A 15,811-nucleotide genomic window follows, 5' to 3' on the forward strand; every position below is an offset into this window, starting at 1 on the left:
CAAAACCTGGGACAGAATCATGGAACCTGTCCGTTTACCTATTTTATCAAAAAAAATAAATAAAAAATTTCTCAACAAATATAGTGCATGCCATTTACAGCCTTCTGAACTACAAAAGATCTTGTGCTTAAACCATCACAAACATGGTAAGAAAGGAAATGATCCACATCCTTGAATTGAATATGCTTTTTTCGAAAGCAATCTCTAAATTGAATCTTGAGATTCAAAAATTTAAATTATTGTAATTTCGAATCAGTTCACAGATTATTTATATGATATAAATTTTGGATTGAATATGGATACATTTCCCATTGATCCAACTATATATTTTATATGCCATCTTAAAATTTATAACCAAACTAGCTAGAGCACTCAAGCGAAACTTTTCTCTGAACTCTATAAGTAGCGCAAGAAAACACAAATACGATATCCTTTAATAGAAATGAACACCAAAGCTATGGTAGGAAGGAAGTGGGCATACAACAATTTGTGTCAAAATAATTATAAAATCACAGGAGGTGGCAGTCCCAGCATAACTGGCTGCAGGTTAACTGTTCTAACGAGAAGGAAGAACTTGCTTCGACACTTTTCATCCTTTTCCACAATTGCTATATCTTGAACGGATTGATGGAGACTGCACTGGTTAAATGTTAAGTGATCTGTGAAACCTGAAAGCTACCTGTCGAACTGAAATTAGATATCGACCATTCCAGTCATGGATCCTCACCAAAAACATAAGCGCCACATGGGTCCTTCTTGGTTCCCTTGTCTCTATAGTTTGATTCATCGCAAAGCTCTTAGATTGAAGTAGGTAATACGTTACTCCTCAATTACCAGTCACTTTGACACGTTAAAAAGCATAATAGTCTAAAACCATAAACTATTGGCTATGTGTTATTGTGAAACAGGAAAAGAATCACTTCTAAGTATTCTGTGAGTAAAAGTCAAATTTAAGAGCTCAAATTTCGGCCTCAGGCTTTGCAAATGAAACAAGGAACTACAGTGACATCCTTCAATTTTCATTCAAAAGTGTTGTATCGAAAAGAAATTCAAAAGAATGATCGAGCATGAGTCCAACAAACCTCAAACTCTTCCAAACTCCTTAATTTCAATGATGCATTGCAGACTTCAAATTCCTGCAATTTCTTAGCCCAAATTAGAAAATGCAATGATATAACCTCCTTCCTTTCGACTCTAAAGAAATCAGAATATCCTACATAGCAAACAAACTATTTTTCCTTAGAAAAAATGAATTCTCAAATTTCCATAACAAACCTCATTAACCATCTTCATCAGGTATTGCAGTTAACTACTAGTGAAAATTACTAATGACTGACCCCTAATTATTATAAGAGCATCTTAATTAGTCAGAAAAAAGTGTATCACTTCCTGAGTCATCATGCTGAGCATCTAATAATCATATTCAAAATCCTAATTTCCATGAATATATTCTATAAACTGCATGATCTAACATGCTCAAACTTGCAGAAAATCATTTAATTAGCAAATGTCCCAATTAATTTATTAATCTAGGATTACTTACCTATATTTAATGTATGTCGCACAAAATGAGAAAATAATCGATGACAATAACAGATTATAGATAACCACCCTGATTCCCCATCTTCAACGTATTTAGCTAAGTTGTCACTTGCCAACGAGGACTGCTGCTAACATTTGTGATTCAGTAGTCTAATCTAGCCAATGATTGGGTTCAACCAGCCTCATTGACCATTCAAGAAAGTGGTTTGGAAAGTTGAGCAAGTTTGATGGGTAATCAAAGAGAAATTTCCAGATGAGCATGCTTAAGCATTCCTTCAACTTGCAAAAGCCAACACTGATGGGTCCTGGCACAAGCACTTCAACACTCACGCCAGTATAAATCCAATCCAACCAGTTTATACCAAAGAGCAGGGACAATTGCTATGGGATTAATGCTATTTTGGCTGATGATTTACTCGACCCTCCATAGTTTTCAGAAGGAATGGGATTTGTATCCTTTCACCACTTATTTGGCATGGGTAGGCTATGCCGGGGCAATAAAAGAGCATCTCTTCATCCTCATATGTTCTAAGCATTGAATCACAACTAATCACTTCAAACACGAAGAGACCCATTGAAAATAAAAAGGCCATACGTAAAGGCATGCTCATCTTGCAAATGTCTTTGATCGTAAGGGGTTCCTCTGGCCGAGGCATCGTCCAATTATTGCTCTTCAAAGGCAAAGGGAGGCTAGAGTATTGGAAGAAAAAGTTAGTATGTAAACCTACAGTGCTTCCAAGACCATATCTGCTCTGGCTGATAAGCTTCCAACCTGGTATGGATTATCAGGTTGTTCAGATTGTTTCTCATTATCACCACCTGGTTCAACCAGAGCCCAACAACTATGATTAAGACTCATACGCCAAATTAAATAACCATAACACATGGATGCAGAACAATGCAGATTCACGGTCGATCATTGCACATAACAAAGTGAGGGAATGAGCACAAAGATTGAGCTATAAATGAGAGGATTAAACTTCATGGCATCACCACGGAAATACTCTACTGTGTTTCAATCTGGTAAATTCGGACCAAACTTCCCCATCTAGTCCCTCTAGCTATCCTCTAACAAAAACCTTGAGCAGGCAGGAAGTTAAACAAGCTTTTCATCACAACATCACAAATTGAACCTAGGGTGCGAACCGAAATGGAAGAAAATAACCATCAAGTACTAAATAGCAAGGCATACCCAGGGCAATTAAACTCTGGATCCTATGAACTCCTAGCACAAGAGGAACATTAAAAATGGTGCGATCAGAGCATTAAATAGAGGAAACTTAGAATCAAAGGTCAAACCTTCATTAGAGAGCAGCCTTTTAACCCTTCCACCCTGCCGAGGAGGAGAACTATCGTCGCCTATTGTTCTTGCTCGACTCCGGCTTCCGGCGATGGATCGGTGGAGGGTGAACGGTGAAATCGGTAATAATCATGACTGGAGGAGCAAGTGTACTGTCCATGGGCCTTGGGCCCGTTTCAGTCAGCACACGGGCTCGGAATCAGCGGCCCAATCCCCAGGCAATTTATAAAACATTTTAAAAAATCCAAAATTATAATAATAAAAAAAACTTAAACAAAGTTTGTCTTGAATAATAATTGAAAAAAGTTTTAGAAATTCACTCAGATGTGTCTAATGAATTTATAAAAGGGCAAAAGTCTTAACGCCCATTTATTTCTAGATCGTTCATGTTTCACTTTATTTATTTATTTTTTATGAAGATGATGTCCCATCTCACTATTCTACCATCTAAATATCATTTAATACTATTTTATATTGTTCAGTGCTATTATCTTCTATTTAAAATTTAATTTTTAAATCGATCGAACATATTATAATAGTTACAATTTCACAGGTTTTACATAATGCGTCTAACATATTTAACGTTCAAAAATATTAATATTATAATAATTATAAAATTGTAGCTGCTATAATAAATACTTAACTTGTTTAAAAAAATTCACACAGTAGTAATTATTTTATAGCTGTTATAATGTAGATTTAATCTGTATTTATCTACCATTCATGTTATAGTAACTATGAAATTATAACTATTATGATTGTTATATCAATTATAAAATTGTAATTGTTGTAACTTCAATTGAATTTGTTTATTTAATATTCATATTGTAGCAATGACAAAATCATGATTATTACAATATGAATTTTTTTAATATTTGTGACAAAATCATAACTATCATAATATAAATATTTTTTTAATATTAAATATGTCAAATACGTTTAGTAACTATGAAATCATAGTTACTATAATATGTACAATCATTATAGTTTGGTAGTTATATAACACATTCGATCCATTTAGAAATTAGATAAAAAATTTAAATGAGAAATAATAATCTTGAGCAGTATAAAATAATATTGAAGAATATATATATATATATATATATATATATAATAAAATAAAAAAAATGATATTTTTTATAAAAAAAAAAACGAAACGTCCCTTAACTTAGGAATAAAGGGTCAACTTATGATTTTTTTTTTCTGAGCGAATTTGAGATCCAATGAATTTCAGATTTCAATCTATTCAACAAGAAAATAGTACGAGTTTAATGTATAATGGAATACTATATAAGATATTTTTTTGATAAAAAAATAAAATAGAATGTGCCTTTATTTAGGAATAAAGGCCCAATTTATGATTTTTTTTCCGAGCGAATTTGAGCTCCACTTAATTTTAGTTTTCAATTTATTTTTAAAAAAAGAAAGAATATATAATATAAAAAAATATAACATGAAATCAATATGATACTAAATTTTATATATTAATATAAAAATCACAGTTTGCAATAGGTATACAATATATTTTTATATTATAATTTTTTATACTATAATAATATCATTGCTGTTCCAAAAATAGTACGAGCAGCAGAGAGAACTGTCATTCGGTGATGACTGAAACACAAATAAAATATGAAACACTTGCTCTGTGTGTGTCTCGGAGCACGCACCGCCTTTCAAACTCGGTCAACGTTGGTGGGCAGATTTGTCCGATCCAAATCTACTTCGCTCTACAGACGGATACATACCCTACCGGAAGCAACAATCACTGCAACTAAAAGATCTCCGGCGAGATGGAGTCGCCGGTCGCGGCGGTGGCCAAACTCACCGTATTCTACCTCCGAAAAGGCGGTAAGCTCCCCATCTTGGTCGTGGCCGTGGCGGTCTTCCTTCTCGCTGCCGTTCTGTACGGCGAGGACATGCGGAGCTTGGCTGAGTACTCCTGGTGGCGCTACAAGGCCCTCTACGAGACCGACTACGCCCCCGGGGACCCCTTCGTGCCAGAGACCTGCGACCTCTCGGACGGCGACTGGGTGTTCGATCAAGACTACCCCCCTTACCAGGAGGGCGATTGCGAGTTCCTCTCGAAGCAGGTGTCCTGCTTGCAGAATGGCCGGCCGGACACCTTGTACCAGAAATGGCGGTGGCAGCCCAAGAACTGCTCCTTGCCCAGGTCAGTTCCAGTTTCTTCCCAGATCACATCTTGCTCCTTGGACTCTATGCGACTCTGATCTGTTCAAAACTCGGTCTCCAGATTCGACGCGAGGCGGATGCTGGAGTGGCTACGGGGTAGGCGGATGGTATTCGTCGGAGACTCGATTAACCGGAATCAGTGGGAGTCGATGGTGTGTCTGATGCAGACGGTGGTGCCGCGGGGGAGGAGAAGCCGCATCGTCGATGGATCTCGCATCATCTTCCCAATCAAGGTACTCCCACCCACTAGGGTTTCTCTAAATTTGGTGGTAGCCCCTAATTTCTCAACCAATCTGCCGCACCCCACCCCCACTCCCAATTTTGTAGGAGTACCGCGCGTCGATCGAGTTCTACTGGGCGCCGTTTCTAGTGGAGTCGAACTCCGACGAGCCGGAGTTCCACAGCATCCCGGTGAGGGTCATCAACCCCGACAGTGTGGAGAAGCACGCGGCGCACTGGAAGGGGGCGGATGTGCTGGTGTTCAACTCCTACATCTGGTGGATGAACGATCCCCGGATGAAAGTCCTGTGAGTAATCCACTAGATTTGAGCTGTTTCTACAAGAGGGCAATCGCCTCTTTGCTCGGTTGATCATCGATCTCTGTAAGCAGGCGTCCGGGAGCCAAGAACTGGACAGAGCACCAGGAGATTGAAAGAAGGGAAGCTTACGAGCGAGTGCTGCGGACTGTGTTCGATTGGGTGGATCACAACTTGGACCCCAACAGCTCCTCCGTGTTCTTTATGAGCATGTCCCCTCTCCATGGCAGGTACTCAACTATCCACCGGCATTGTTTAATCCGCCATTGTTGCAGCTTCATGTGACATTCCACTTGCTGACGTTTAGGAGCATGAACTGGGGCAACCCGAACGGCGTCAAGTGTGCAAAGGAGGGAGAGCCGATATGGAACATGTCGGAAGTGAACATCGGAACGGAGATGGGCCTGTGGACGCTGGCAAGGAAGGCGACGGCTTCGACGGCGCGCGTGCCGGTCACATTCATCGACATCACGGCCATGTCGGAGCGCCGCAAAGACGCGCACACGTCGGTGTTCACAATGCAGCAAGGGAAGGTGCTGACGCCGGAGCAGCAGGCGGACCCGGCCAAGTTCGCCGACTGCTTACACTGGTGCGTGCCCGGACTTCCCGATACGTGGAACCAACTCATCTATGCCAGGTTCCTCTCAGGCCGGCGGCCTCAACGATAGTAAAAAATTCTCCAACGTTGAATTCCCCTTCTTCTTCTTCTTAATTTCACTTTCTTTTTTATGGTTTTTTCACAAATGGGGAATGGAATTTTTAGGTAGGTTTGACATGAAATTGATGAAATTATCATCATCCCATCTTGTGACTTCAATCCTCTTCTTCTTCCTTTTCGTCATATTCAAAATTAATGAGTTATTGTCATGGAAAATTGGATAAATGAATTAAAACAAGACAAATTATTGCTCTCACTTAGACATTAACGCATTATATTCAACCTTACGGAAAAAAATACATAATACTTTTTTTAAAGAAATGTTTTTTAGATAATATGATGTCATATTAGTTTCTCAAATTATAATTTTAATTTTCAATATTTTTAGTATGGACGTGATGCACTCCAGTGGGATGACAGAACTACAACAAAGTAATTGATTAAAAGTTAGAATAAAAAAAAGGCAATAATGAAACTATAATAATTATAAGAGAGACTTATTAATTCAATAAAGCAGCATAATTGGTGTCAGGGTGTTTCTTTCGTGGAGTCGCTTTATGAATTATTTTTTAAATCATGGATGGGATACTCGTATCATAATCGTTGCTAAAGACTAGTGCTCTATTTTGTCAATTTGAAAATAGATAAATAAATGAGATCATTATCTTTACAAAATACTCATTATTTATAAAATGAGTTTTAAAAAAAGAGAATAGTTTACCTCAAATTAATCGAAATGAAATTTACATTAAAAAAGAATATCAGAATACTCTTTACTCATTAAAGATATAAACGCTTTCTTATGGTAAATTTAGAATTAAAAAGATATATATGTGATTGGAATGATTCTTTACGTGGAAATGTTTTTGCTGAAACTTTTTACTATTGATATGCTGCAAGTCTCAGGGTAGCTGAGTGGGGATGAGAGGGTGCAATCGTCTCCTGAGATTTTTTTTTTTTAAATAGTAGTATGATTTTGCTCGGTAGGAAAAGCAAAAGGGATGAAAAGCTTGCCATACTCCTTGCTTGCTCTGGGAGGGAAAGAATAGGGGTGTCTCGAAGGGTTTCGGACGCCCAGTATCTTTTGTATTTATTTTACTTTTTATTTTTTATTTATGATTAAGTTATTTATGATTTTTCTTTTAGGATTTAGAGATTGAATTATAATATTAAATAAAAAAATTTTAAAAAATTAATTATCATCAGATGTGTCGAATACGAAATGTGAGATAACAATAAGGGGAGGATGTGTCGAATTTAGTTGAGTAAAACAAAAAAAATTTAGTTGAGTCGCATTGGTTGACAATGAATCAGAGTAGGTGGCGGCGTTCGCGGTGGGGAAGACGGCGGCGGGATGCGACGTGTTCACGGGGGAATGGGTGGCGGACGAGGAGTCGAAGCCGTTATACGCGGAGGATGAGTGTCCTTACATCCACCCGCAGCTCACGTGCCAGGCGTACGGCCGGCCCGATGCCAGCTACCAGCGGTGGCGGTGGCGGTGGCGGTAGCAGCCCGACGGATGCTCTCTGCCCGTGTACGTTCATCTAAATCTTTAACATTTACAGTGACAGGCGAACTACTCGATCGGAACATAAAACTACTCGTGCACACACGCAGATATACAAGAAGCAGTGGAGCCCGTTGACGGCGGAGCAGCTGGCGAACCCGAGAAGCTACGCCGACTGCATCCACTGGTGCTTGCCCGGCCTTCCTGATACATGGAACGAGCTCCTTTACGCGAAGCTTCTTCCCCAATTGATCATTTAATCATGGAATGGGAATATTTTGGATACACTACATACATTCACTCATTCAGTCCGTGGGCAAAGCCAAATTTACAAACAAACGCAGAAACTCATAAAATGCTGAAAGAAAGCAGTGCAAAAGAACACAATTTACTCTGCAGTAGTAAAAACCGGTGACATGTTGCCTTCTCTTCGTATAACTGATGGAGCAACAACCGGCGATTGCCTCTCTGGAGTCTGTCCCGCAGAATAACTTACGGGAGTCGTCCTGTATTCCATCCGAAAGATCGACGGACTGGACCGACCTTGGCCTTGGAAAGGAGAGCCCGGAGTGGATCTAAACAGAGGAGTGCCATCTTCGGGAGGCAGTGGAGACATCAGGAGCTGGCCGTCGTCGTTCTGTCTGTCACGTAGCTTGTCCTCCACGATCTCATAGTAATCTGCTGTCCTCACCTCCTGCGCGAGAGAGCACGAGCAACAGAAAAGCCACTGGCAGCAGTCGGTCGATGAGCCGTGCCCGCAGCAAAATGTGCTTGCAGGAAGATTGTATTTCTTCCTCATCTGAATCCTCCAAAAACCACCGTAGAGCAGACCGAAAAGGCACAGCAGAATGCCTGAAACCCCCAGTGCCTCTCTGACCCCCTCGTTGTTGATATTGACGGCTGCCAGGTTGAAGATGAAGAAAGGAGCCAAGCAAAAGAGAAGAAACGTCATAATATGAACGTACATGTTGCCGAATCCAAGCCTCTCCATGTTCCACCCAAATATGCAACAGCTGCAGAAGATTGAAAGATATGCGAGAGAAATGTCATCCCACAGATCAAATAAACCACCTACCCATTCTGGTCTACTCTGTGCCAAATTTTGGTCTTCTTTTGCAACAAAAGAGAACCTTTTTTCAAGGGATTTTACCCGTGGAGTCAACTCCTCAGCGGTTGAAACAATATTGGCTGCTGCTTCTGGATCAGTTTCATCTGCATAATCCCTCCCGAGGGGACTGAGAATATTGTACACGCTAGCAAAAGCTGGAGCAGCAATGGCTACCGAGATGCACAATGCAACTCCAATTGCAGGTCGCTTGGATCTGGGATAACCCAAGTTGAGACCACACATAGCATACTGTGCGAAACAATTCAGATGGAGAAGAGAAACCACAACCATCATATGCATCCATTCATTAGGCTTGCGCGTGCTGTTTTTGCAGTAAATTTTTCTGAGCACCAGAATGTCATTTGGTTCCCATCGACACAGAAGCACAAGATGGTAGAATCTCTTCGGGTGCTGATAGAGGCACATTAGAGTGAATAATGCATTCAAGATCTGATTGTTAACTTCAAACCAGGCGTCTCTTTGAGACTTATTTGGTAAAGCGGAATTTAGCATTCCTGTCATAACCATGAATAGGATAGCACCAGATATTGCAACAATAGTAATCCAGATCAAAAGTGCGATATTCACGGGATCTCTTATCCATTCTTTGCACATCGACCATAATGAAGCCCAATCAATTCTTCTGACCAAGAACACACGAGACTGTTGTGTAGGACTCTGCTCAGAGATTACTGAACGAGAGAACTCATCTCGTTCGTACACAAATTGACGAAACTTGGCTGAAGGGGAAGGACCAAGTTTCCTAAACTTGTTGCCATGAGAAATATTTCTAATCATATCCAGGAATGAACTTTTCTTCTTCGTATCCTCAATTACATTTTCATGCTTAGATGGCTGAATGTGAAGAGTGTTTTGATATTTGACAGATGGTGAGATGACTGAGCCTTGTTCTTCCACAATTTCCTTTTCATCTCTTTTATCACCATTGGATTCCATTATCTTTGTAGATTTTATCCCAAATTAAGAAGATTCAGCTTCTAGAATTCAGTGGCCGTCAAAGCTCATAGACACACTAAATAATCATGTATCTTAATATATATACCTCCACCATCTTCTGTTGAAGCATGCCTGTCAGCTCCTAAAATGATAGAATATTCAAAATCTCAAGTTTTCAACAGGATATACTTGAGTCAAGTGAAAAATTAAATGGCATGCGATAAAATTAGGATATAGTCCATAAACCCGAGTCTTTGATTCAAAACAGAAACTACAATGCATAGCCATGACACAACTTGCTGCAGAAAAAAAACAAGCCATCATCACTTTGGGAAAGCTTGTCATTAGTAGATGTCCAAATGATTGATTATGCTTAATTATCACCTCAAAATAAAGGAATTAGATATTCCACATAAGCTCTGTGAAAATCCAAATCTACATAAGTTGTAAAACAACATTGCTTACATGGCCATCATACTTTATAATTGGATCTAACTAGATTATTTATTCAGTTTATTTAATTAACGAAAAGATACATATAATAAAAGCTACTGAAATTGTTAAAGAATACCCTATAAGCCAATATGTTTCAGAGAAAAATAAATTCCCCAACTTATTGGTTTCTATGACCATCAGTCTTTGTCTAAAAGTGTTTCACCACTGATGTTTCAATACGTTGGCCAACAAATAGACTACTTACCAGTCATTCTTCAAAAGAATAAACACACTTTCACCATAAATCCCTTGCTCAATCATCTCATTTGCAAATATGAGTATTATTTTGTGACTTTTCTTGTCCATGGCCTTTATGATCATTGCTCACCCATAACAAGTTTGTGATCCCTATTGGAAGCATGCCAATTCAATTTTTTAATGACACAATGCCAAAAACACAATGTCTCTGCGCTTTATGCTAATGATATTCTACTAACTAGCAAGTGATACGCAGAGTACCATCGAGATTAAATTAGAAGCTAAATTTGTTGCTTGGTGTTAACGTTCTTTGTGTTGAGGTTGCTTGTAGTATTGAAGGAGTCTCCTTATCTTATATGAAATATGAATGGATCTTCTGGTACCTCTTCTGCAAGGTGCAAATCTACTAGGGTGCAAATCAGTAGGCACTTAGATTGTTTTGAAACAGAAATTGTGGCCACAAGAAATGATGATTTTGGAAATCACATATTATTGATGACTTTTGGGAAAACTTATTTTTCTTAAAGTCACAAGACTGTATATCTCAGTTACCATTGGTGAGTAAGTTAATTTATGCAAAGCCTAAAAAACTACAGCACTTGGAAGCAGTAAGAGTTTTACACAAACAATATCCAAGGAAACAAGTACTTTATAGGAAACATGAAGCTCTAAATATTGAAGCATTCATTGATGTAGACTATATGAGAACTGCTAATACACATAACCTCTTCAAGCTAATGCACTAGTATCCTAATGTTACAGGTATTATGGTAACAAAGAAGATCAAGAAACAGATTCATAGTTTGCATCAAGAAACAGACTCATAGTTTGAGTGTATGAATAAACAGTTTGAGTTTCAAATTGTTTATTTATTTACCGTTGTACTTGGATCTTTTATACATGTAGGTGTAATTATTTTATGATTAACTCAATTACCATCCTGTAATAAAATCCTAGCATACAAACTGCAGTTACAGAGACATCTTCTAATCGAAATGTCATGTTTGACATATCATGACATTCAAGTAAATAATGCATCACTAAAGTTTATCATTTGCGTAAGTGCAAAGTCAATTGACAACAACATGGCTAATTTCAATAATCAAACATTCCTTATAAAGTGTAAGGTATGCCAAATAATCAAGAAGATGGTAACTTAATGCCTTAACAAAATACTTTACCACAACTGTTACACAAACAAATCCTTCAGAAATAGTTCTATAAATCCTTGATTAAGGAAAAACTTTTCAAATTAAAATTATTTTATGTTTCTTTATTTGGCCTACAAAATATTACCCAATTTGGCATGCTTATCAATTAAAAGAGCTAGGAATGTAGGAATTTACCAGGGAACTGAAAGAACTCAAAGATGCTTGTAACAAAATTTTCACATAAACCATCCAACTATGAACATTATATGTTTGTTTTCTCTAAATGACTGAAGCAAGAATACCAATGAAGATGACCTTATCTCTACAATTAAGTTTTTTTTTCACAGGAAATTATCATGAACACATTAGTATACCAAGCTATAATGATTTAATAAAGAAAATCAGGGATAGAAAAAAAATTAAAAATAATAGAGTAATAAGAAAATAGAGAACCTCAACATTAAAGTTTGGATAGTATAGCATCTCTTCTAGAATGAAATGACCCCAAGAGTCTAACAAAAAGGAAATGTAATAGATGAAGTGCAAAATCTTTAAGGATGGACTAAGAAGAACTCCATGAAAATTTGAAGGTGATCAAACCAGCTACCTATCTCTATCTATTCAACTATGATGATTGCCTCTAATTCCTTAATTGCCACACTAAAAGATTCAAAAGATCCTTTTCCATCATTATCACGACAAGCTATTTGTCTCAACTATTTATAGTCACATGGATCATATCCCTACATTTAAGTGAATTACTTAAATGTGTCTTCTCCATTGAACTAGGTCTTAGGAAAAATAAATACCATTCAGGAATTCATGTAATGTTAAAATTAGAGAATAGTTCTCTAGGGAACTGGTAACAACCATGAATAAATACCATGATCTGAATCATTCAATTAGTTATGGCAAGATTTGCATTGGAACTCTTGGGAAACTATTATGTATATTTACTACCATGAATAATAGATAGCAATTAATTTAGTAAATGAACGCAACAAAATAATAATGATACTTACCATATAATTTCTTTACACTTTTTTCTCGGTTAGACTGTCAGCATGAAATTGCCAGTTTATTCTTTTTTACACCTTGTTTCAACAAATTTTGAGTGTAGATCAACTATGAAATCACATGTAATAAATATATACGTATATATTAACATCCCTAAACATGCAAGTGCTTGAAAAAAAAATCCTAAACAAACTAGTATAAACAACTTCTCTTACTCAAAACTCGAGCTATCAATTTACCTTGCAGTATCCTCTTGAAAGGGAGTTGTAGCAGATTACATCATCCTCTTCAAATTCTTCAAAGGGGTGACTGCTGAAAAAAAAAAACTTAAATTTTGAGGGAACAATACACCCATTTGCTCAATAAACTTCGGCGATGATTAATCAAATAAAATCATTCTGACCTTGATTCTCGCCTCCTCGGTCTCCAAGTCGAGTAACCCTTGACTTGATAAGTGGAGATAGGCAACCTACAATTGAGACAGCATAGAAGCCCTGGCCGATAATAGATCCGCTAATTGACAAACCCACGCAAAGGCGGATAGCGATTTGGTAGGCCAAAGGCCGGTGGGGATGGCGGAGAGACGATCGGATATGAGGCTGCGTTGCGGCCACAAAGGCGTCTGCTAGAAGCTGCGTTACTCTTCTGAAACGCACCGAGGGAATTTTTTTTTCTTTTCTTTTTCTACTCGAAATCTTATTGGTCGATTTATTTATATCCAAAATTTACATTTAAGAAATAAAATTCCAATGATAGTTAAATAATTTATTTTAGATTAAACGAATTCGTTTAATATTATTTGCATTCTGAATTTTATGCGTGTATCTATTTTTTTAAAAGAGAGTAATTTATGTCGTGTAAATTATATTGTACATGTATCTAGTCATTCAGTAAAAATAAAAAGACATAGTATAAAATAATATTTTTTTAAAAATAAATTGTTCCTTTAGTAGTAGGCAAATAATACATACCAATCATAGAATATATTCTGTCATCTTTAAATGTTATCAAGTTGGATTGAATTATTAAGTTATATTTAATATTGATAGATGTAGTTATTGTCGTAGTGAGGTGGACAAGGTATCAACCATGGAGGTAGCGTTGTGGCAATGGCATTTTAGGTTCCATGCTGAGTTAATCAAAGTTTAAAAGAATAAGAATAAAATTTTCGTTAAAAAACAAGAATATAAATTTACTTCATGAGGTATTTCTTTATTTTTTATATTCCGTTTATCAAATGATACCTTGATTTGATAATTTTGGCTTTAATAATTTTAGTAAAAAATATTACAATATGTCTTATCATAAATCGAATTTTACACTTGAATTTTTTTATAAAAAAATACTCCCAAATTTACAAATATATATACATATATATATATATAATATATTTCTAAAAAGATATGATTTAAATAATAATTTTGATTTAAAAAAACTGGCTCATTTCTAGATCAATTGGGCAGTTAGTTTAATTTTTTTTAGAAAAGCTGAATGGAAAATAAAATAGTGCCCCATTTTTTACATTACTTTCCAATGGAGCAGTTTGTTTCTTACCTCACAATTTGACACATTCCAGCCCTAGCAAAATCACTCTTATTACTAGCTCCTCTACCTTTGACATCATCAATGAATATCAAAAGTTAAACCAAACCATGAAAACATGAACTTAATGCTTAGGTTTTGATGGGGGAAAACAAATGTAACTTTTTAAAAATAGAGCAAGATATCATTAAAAAAAGATTGATAATTAAGAATAATTGATTGGAAACGGATATTCCCCATTCATTCTGTTTCCTGTCCGACCAAACTTAATGTAAGCAGCTCTTATATGCAATCACAATAATAAGAAACTAATAGATCTACTGAAGCAGTGTGAAATTATCAGGCAAAGAAACAACCTTTATCTATCTGTTTGCCCCTAAACTGTTACAATATCCACAAAGATACGCTGCTGAATTGACATTATCCCCTAAACTGTTCTATATGTTGCTGAGTTTGAGCAGTTAAGCTAGAAGTTATATAGATCAAAGGGCAGCTACATGCTAATAATACTTCTCATGATTTTTGGAATGACTTTGGAAGTTTATTAAGCTTCATGTCAAACTGATGCAACAAAAAAGATAACTTCTGCCCTCGATGGATGTGATGCAGTGATAAAACACTCAAAAGGACAAATAAAAAAAATCAGAATTCAAATTCCAATGAAAAATATTCTAAAAATCAGCCTAAGATCATCTATCTTCATGATTAATCAGACGAAACCTAGATACTTAGATTATCAAAAAATAAAAAAAAAAAAAGATAACTTCTAGCTTAACTGCACTAGAACCATAGCATCGGCCAATGAAGTTCAAATGCATCATATAGGCAATTTTAATCAGAATCACCTCATTTGTATGAGCTACATTTCCTTATGTATGCCGAAGCAAAATGTCTCGGTTTATACATTGTGATGTATCTCCAAACTTGTGCATTACAGGGACACATTCTGTAACTACATTGTGCAAAATAAGAAACTCATCTCTGAGAGGAAACCAAAACAAGAGCAGACAAGAGTTACATGAAAAAGAACAGACCCATTTCATAAATAAGTTTTTCTCTCGATCTAAAGCAACAGTCAGCAAGAAACGAACAAGCAAATCTTAAAAATCTTCTTTAACCGGCCATAATAATGACCGTAATAACTAATAAAAATACATGAAAAAAAATCTTCGAAATTTCTTAAATTGGATAAGGACCTTTGGACTGTTGAGTTCGTGTCAATAACATCACAAGCAAGGAGAGAGAAAATCCTGATGGGCAGCAATCTCAGTCATTGGCTCAATAAATACACAATCTGGGTTTATAACTAGAAGTAGTTGCCACAAGAATGAAAATAATTTTTGTTACCTTTACAGCAACAGTACAATCAGAAATAACAAATACAAAGAAACTGAATGACTCAAAACATTCTTCTTTACCGCATCCCTACATGGTACCAAAAGAAGTTACAATCTTACAGAATTTTGATACCATTTGGAACTTGTTCAGTAATTAAAATGACCAATCAAAGCATATGCATGAATAATCAAAATTATGGACAGTGAAACATACAAAATCAGTAATGAGAAGCCAAAACCATTTTCAGTGACCAACATCACAACACTACC

General features: G+C 36.7%; 2 protein-coding genes and 1 long non-coding RNA gene across 7 annotated transcripts; 1 reads left to right on the forward strand and 2 right to left on the reverse strand.

Moving 5' to 3' along the window:
* Window positions 1–412: 412 nt before the first annotated feature.
* Window positions 413–2,930, reverse strand: LOC141837685 (uncharacterized). Its single transcript, XR_012602561.1, has 3 exons — window positions 2,842–2,930; window positions 1,083–1,136; window positions 413–679 (listed from the first exon to the last, which is right to left on the reverse strand). It is a non-coding gene; the product is annotated as an uncharacterized LOC141837685 (long non-coding RNA).
* Window positions 2,931–4,521: 1,591 nt separating this feature from the next.
* On the forward strand, window positions 4,522–6,388 carry LOC141836840 (xylan O-acetyltransferase 4-like). Its single transcript, XM_074724306.1, has 5 exons — window positions 4,522–5,015; window positions 5,097–5,268; window positions 5,363–5,562; window positions 5,646–5,801; window positions 5,879–6,388. The coding sequence occupies exons 1-5, from the start codon at window positions 4,636–4,638 to the stop codon at window positions 6,237–6,239; spliced, it is 1,269 nt and encodes a 422-aa protein (XP_074580407.1). The 5' UTR covers window positions 4,522–4,635; the 3' UTR covers window positions 6,240–6,388.
* Window positions 6,389–8,012: 1,624 nt separating this feature from the next.
* On the reverse strand, window positions 8,013–13,326 carry LOC141836839 (uncharacterized). 5 transcript variants are annotated; one of them, XM_074724305.1, is made up of 3 exons: window positions 13,078–13,324; window positions 12,902–12,971; window positions 8,013–9,943 (listed from the first exon to the last, which is right to left on the reverse strand). In XM_074724305.1, the coding sequence occupies exon 3, from the start codon at window positions 9,799–9,801 to the stop codon at window positions 8,125–8,127; it is 1,677 nt and encodes a 558-aa protein (XP_074580406.1). In that variant the 5' UTR covers window positions 9,802–9,943; window positions 12,902–12,971; window positions 13,078–13,324; the 3' UTR covers window positions 8,013–8,124. The 5 variants fall into 5 exon arrangements, 4 of the variants coding, with proteins under 4 accessions (XP_074580406.1, XP_074580404.1, XP_074580405.1 ...); XM_074724303.1 differs by having other exon boundaries at window positions 12,902–12,974; XM_074724304.1 differs by having other exon boundaries at window positions 13,066–13,324.
* Between the last annotated feature and the right edge of the window lie 2,485 nt (window positions 13,327–15,811).

Source organism: Curcuma longa, chromosome 11, assembly GCF_044706935.1.
Source record: "Curcuma longa cultivar G26 ecotype Majalengka, Jawa Barat chromosome 11, ITB_CL_G26_1.1, whole genome shotgun sequence".
NCBI classification, from domain to species: domain Eukaryota; kingdom Viridiplantae; phylum Streptophyta; class Magnoliopsida; order Zingiberales; family Zingiberaceae; genus Curcuma; species Curcuma longa.

Excerpts from the sequence above, each read along its gene's own strand:
- LOC141836840 (XM_074724306.1), top strand. The coding sequence starts at position 4,636 with ATGGAGTCGCCGGTCGCGGCGGTGGCCAAACTCACCGTATTCTACCTC. Across the intron at positions 5,563-5,645 it reads GATCCCCGGATGAAAGTCCT|GCGTCCGGGAGCCAAGAACT; the intron begins GTGAGTAATCCA and ends CTCTGTAAGCAG. Across the intron at positions 5,802-5,878 it reads ATGTCCCCTCTCCATGGCAG|GAGCATGAACTGGGGCAACC; the intron begins GTACTCAACTAT and ends GCTGACGTTTAG.
- LOC141836839 (XM_074724305.1), bottom strand. The coding sequence starts at position 9,801 with ATGGAATCCAATGGTGATAAAAGAGATGAAAAGGAAATTGTGGAAGAA.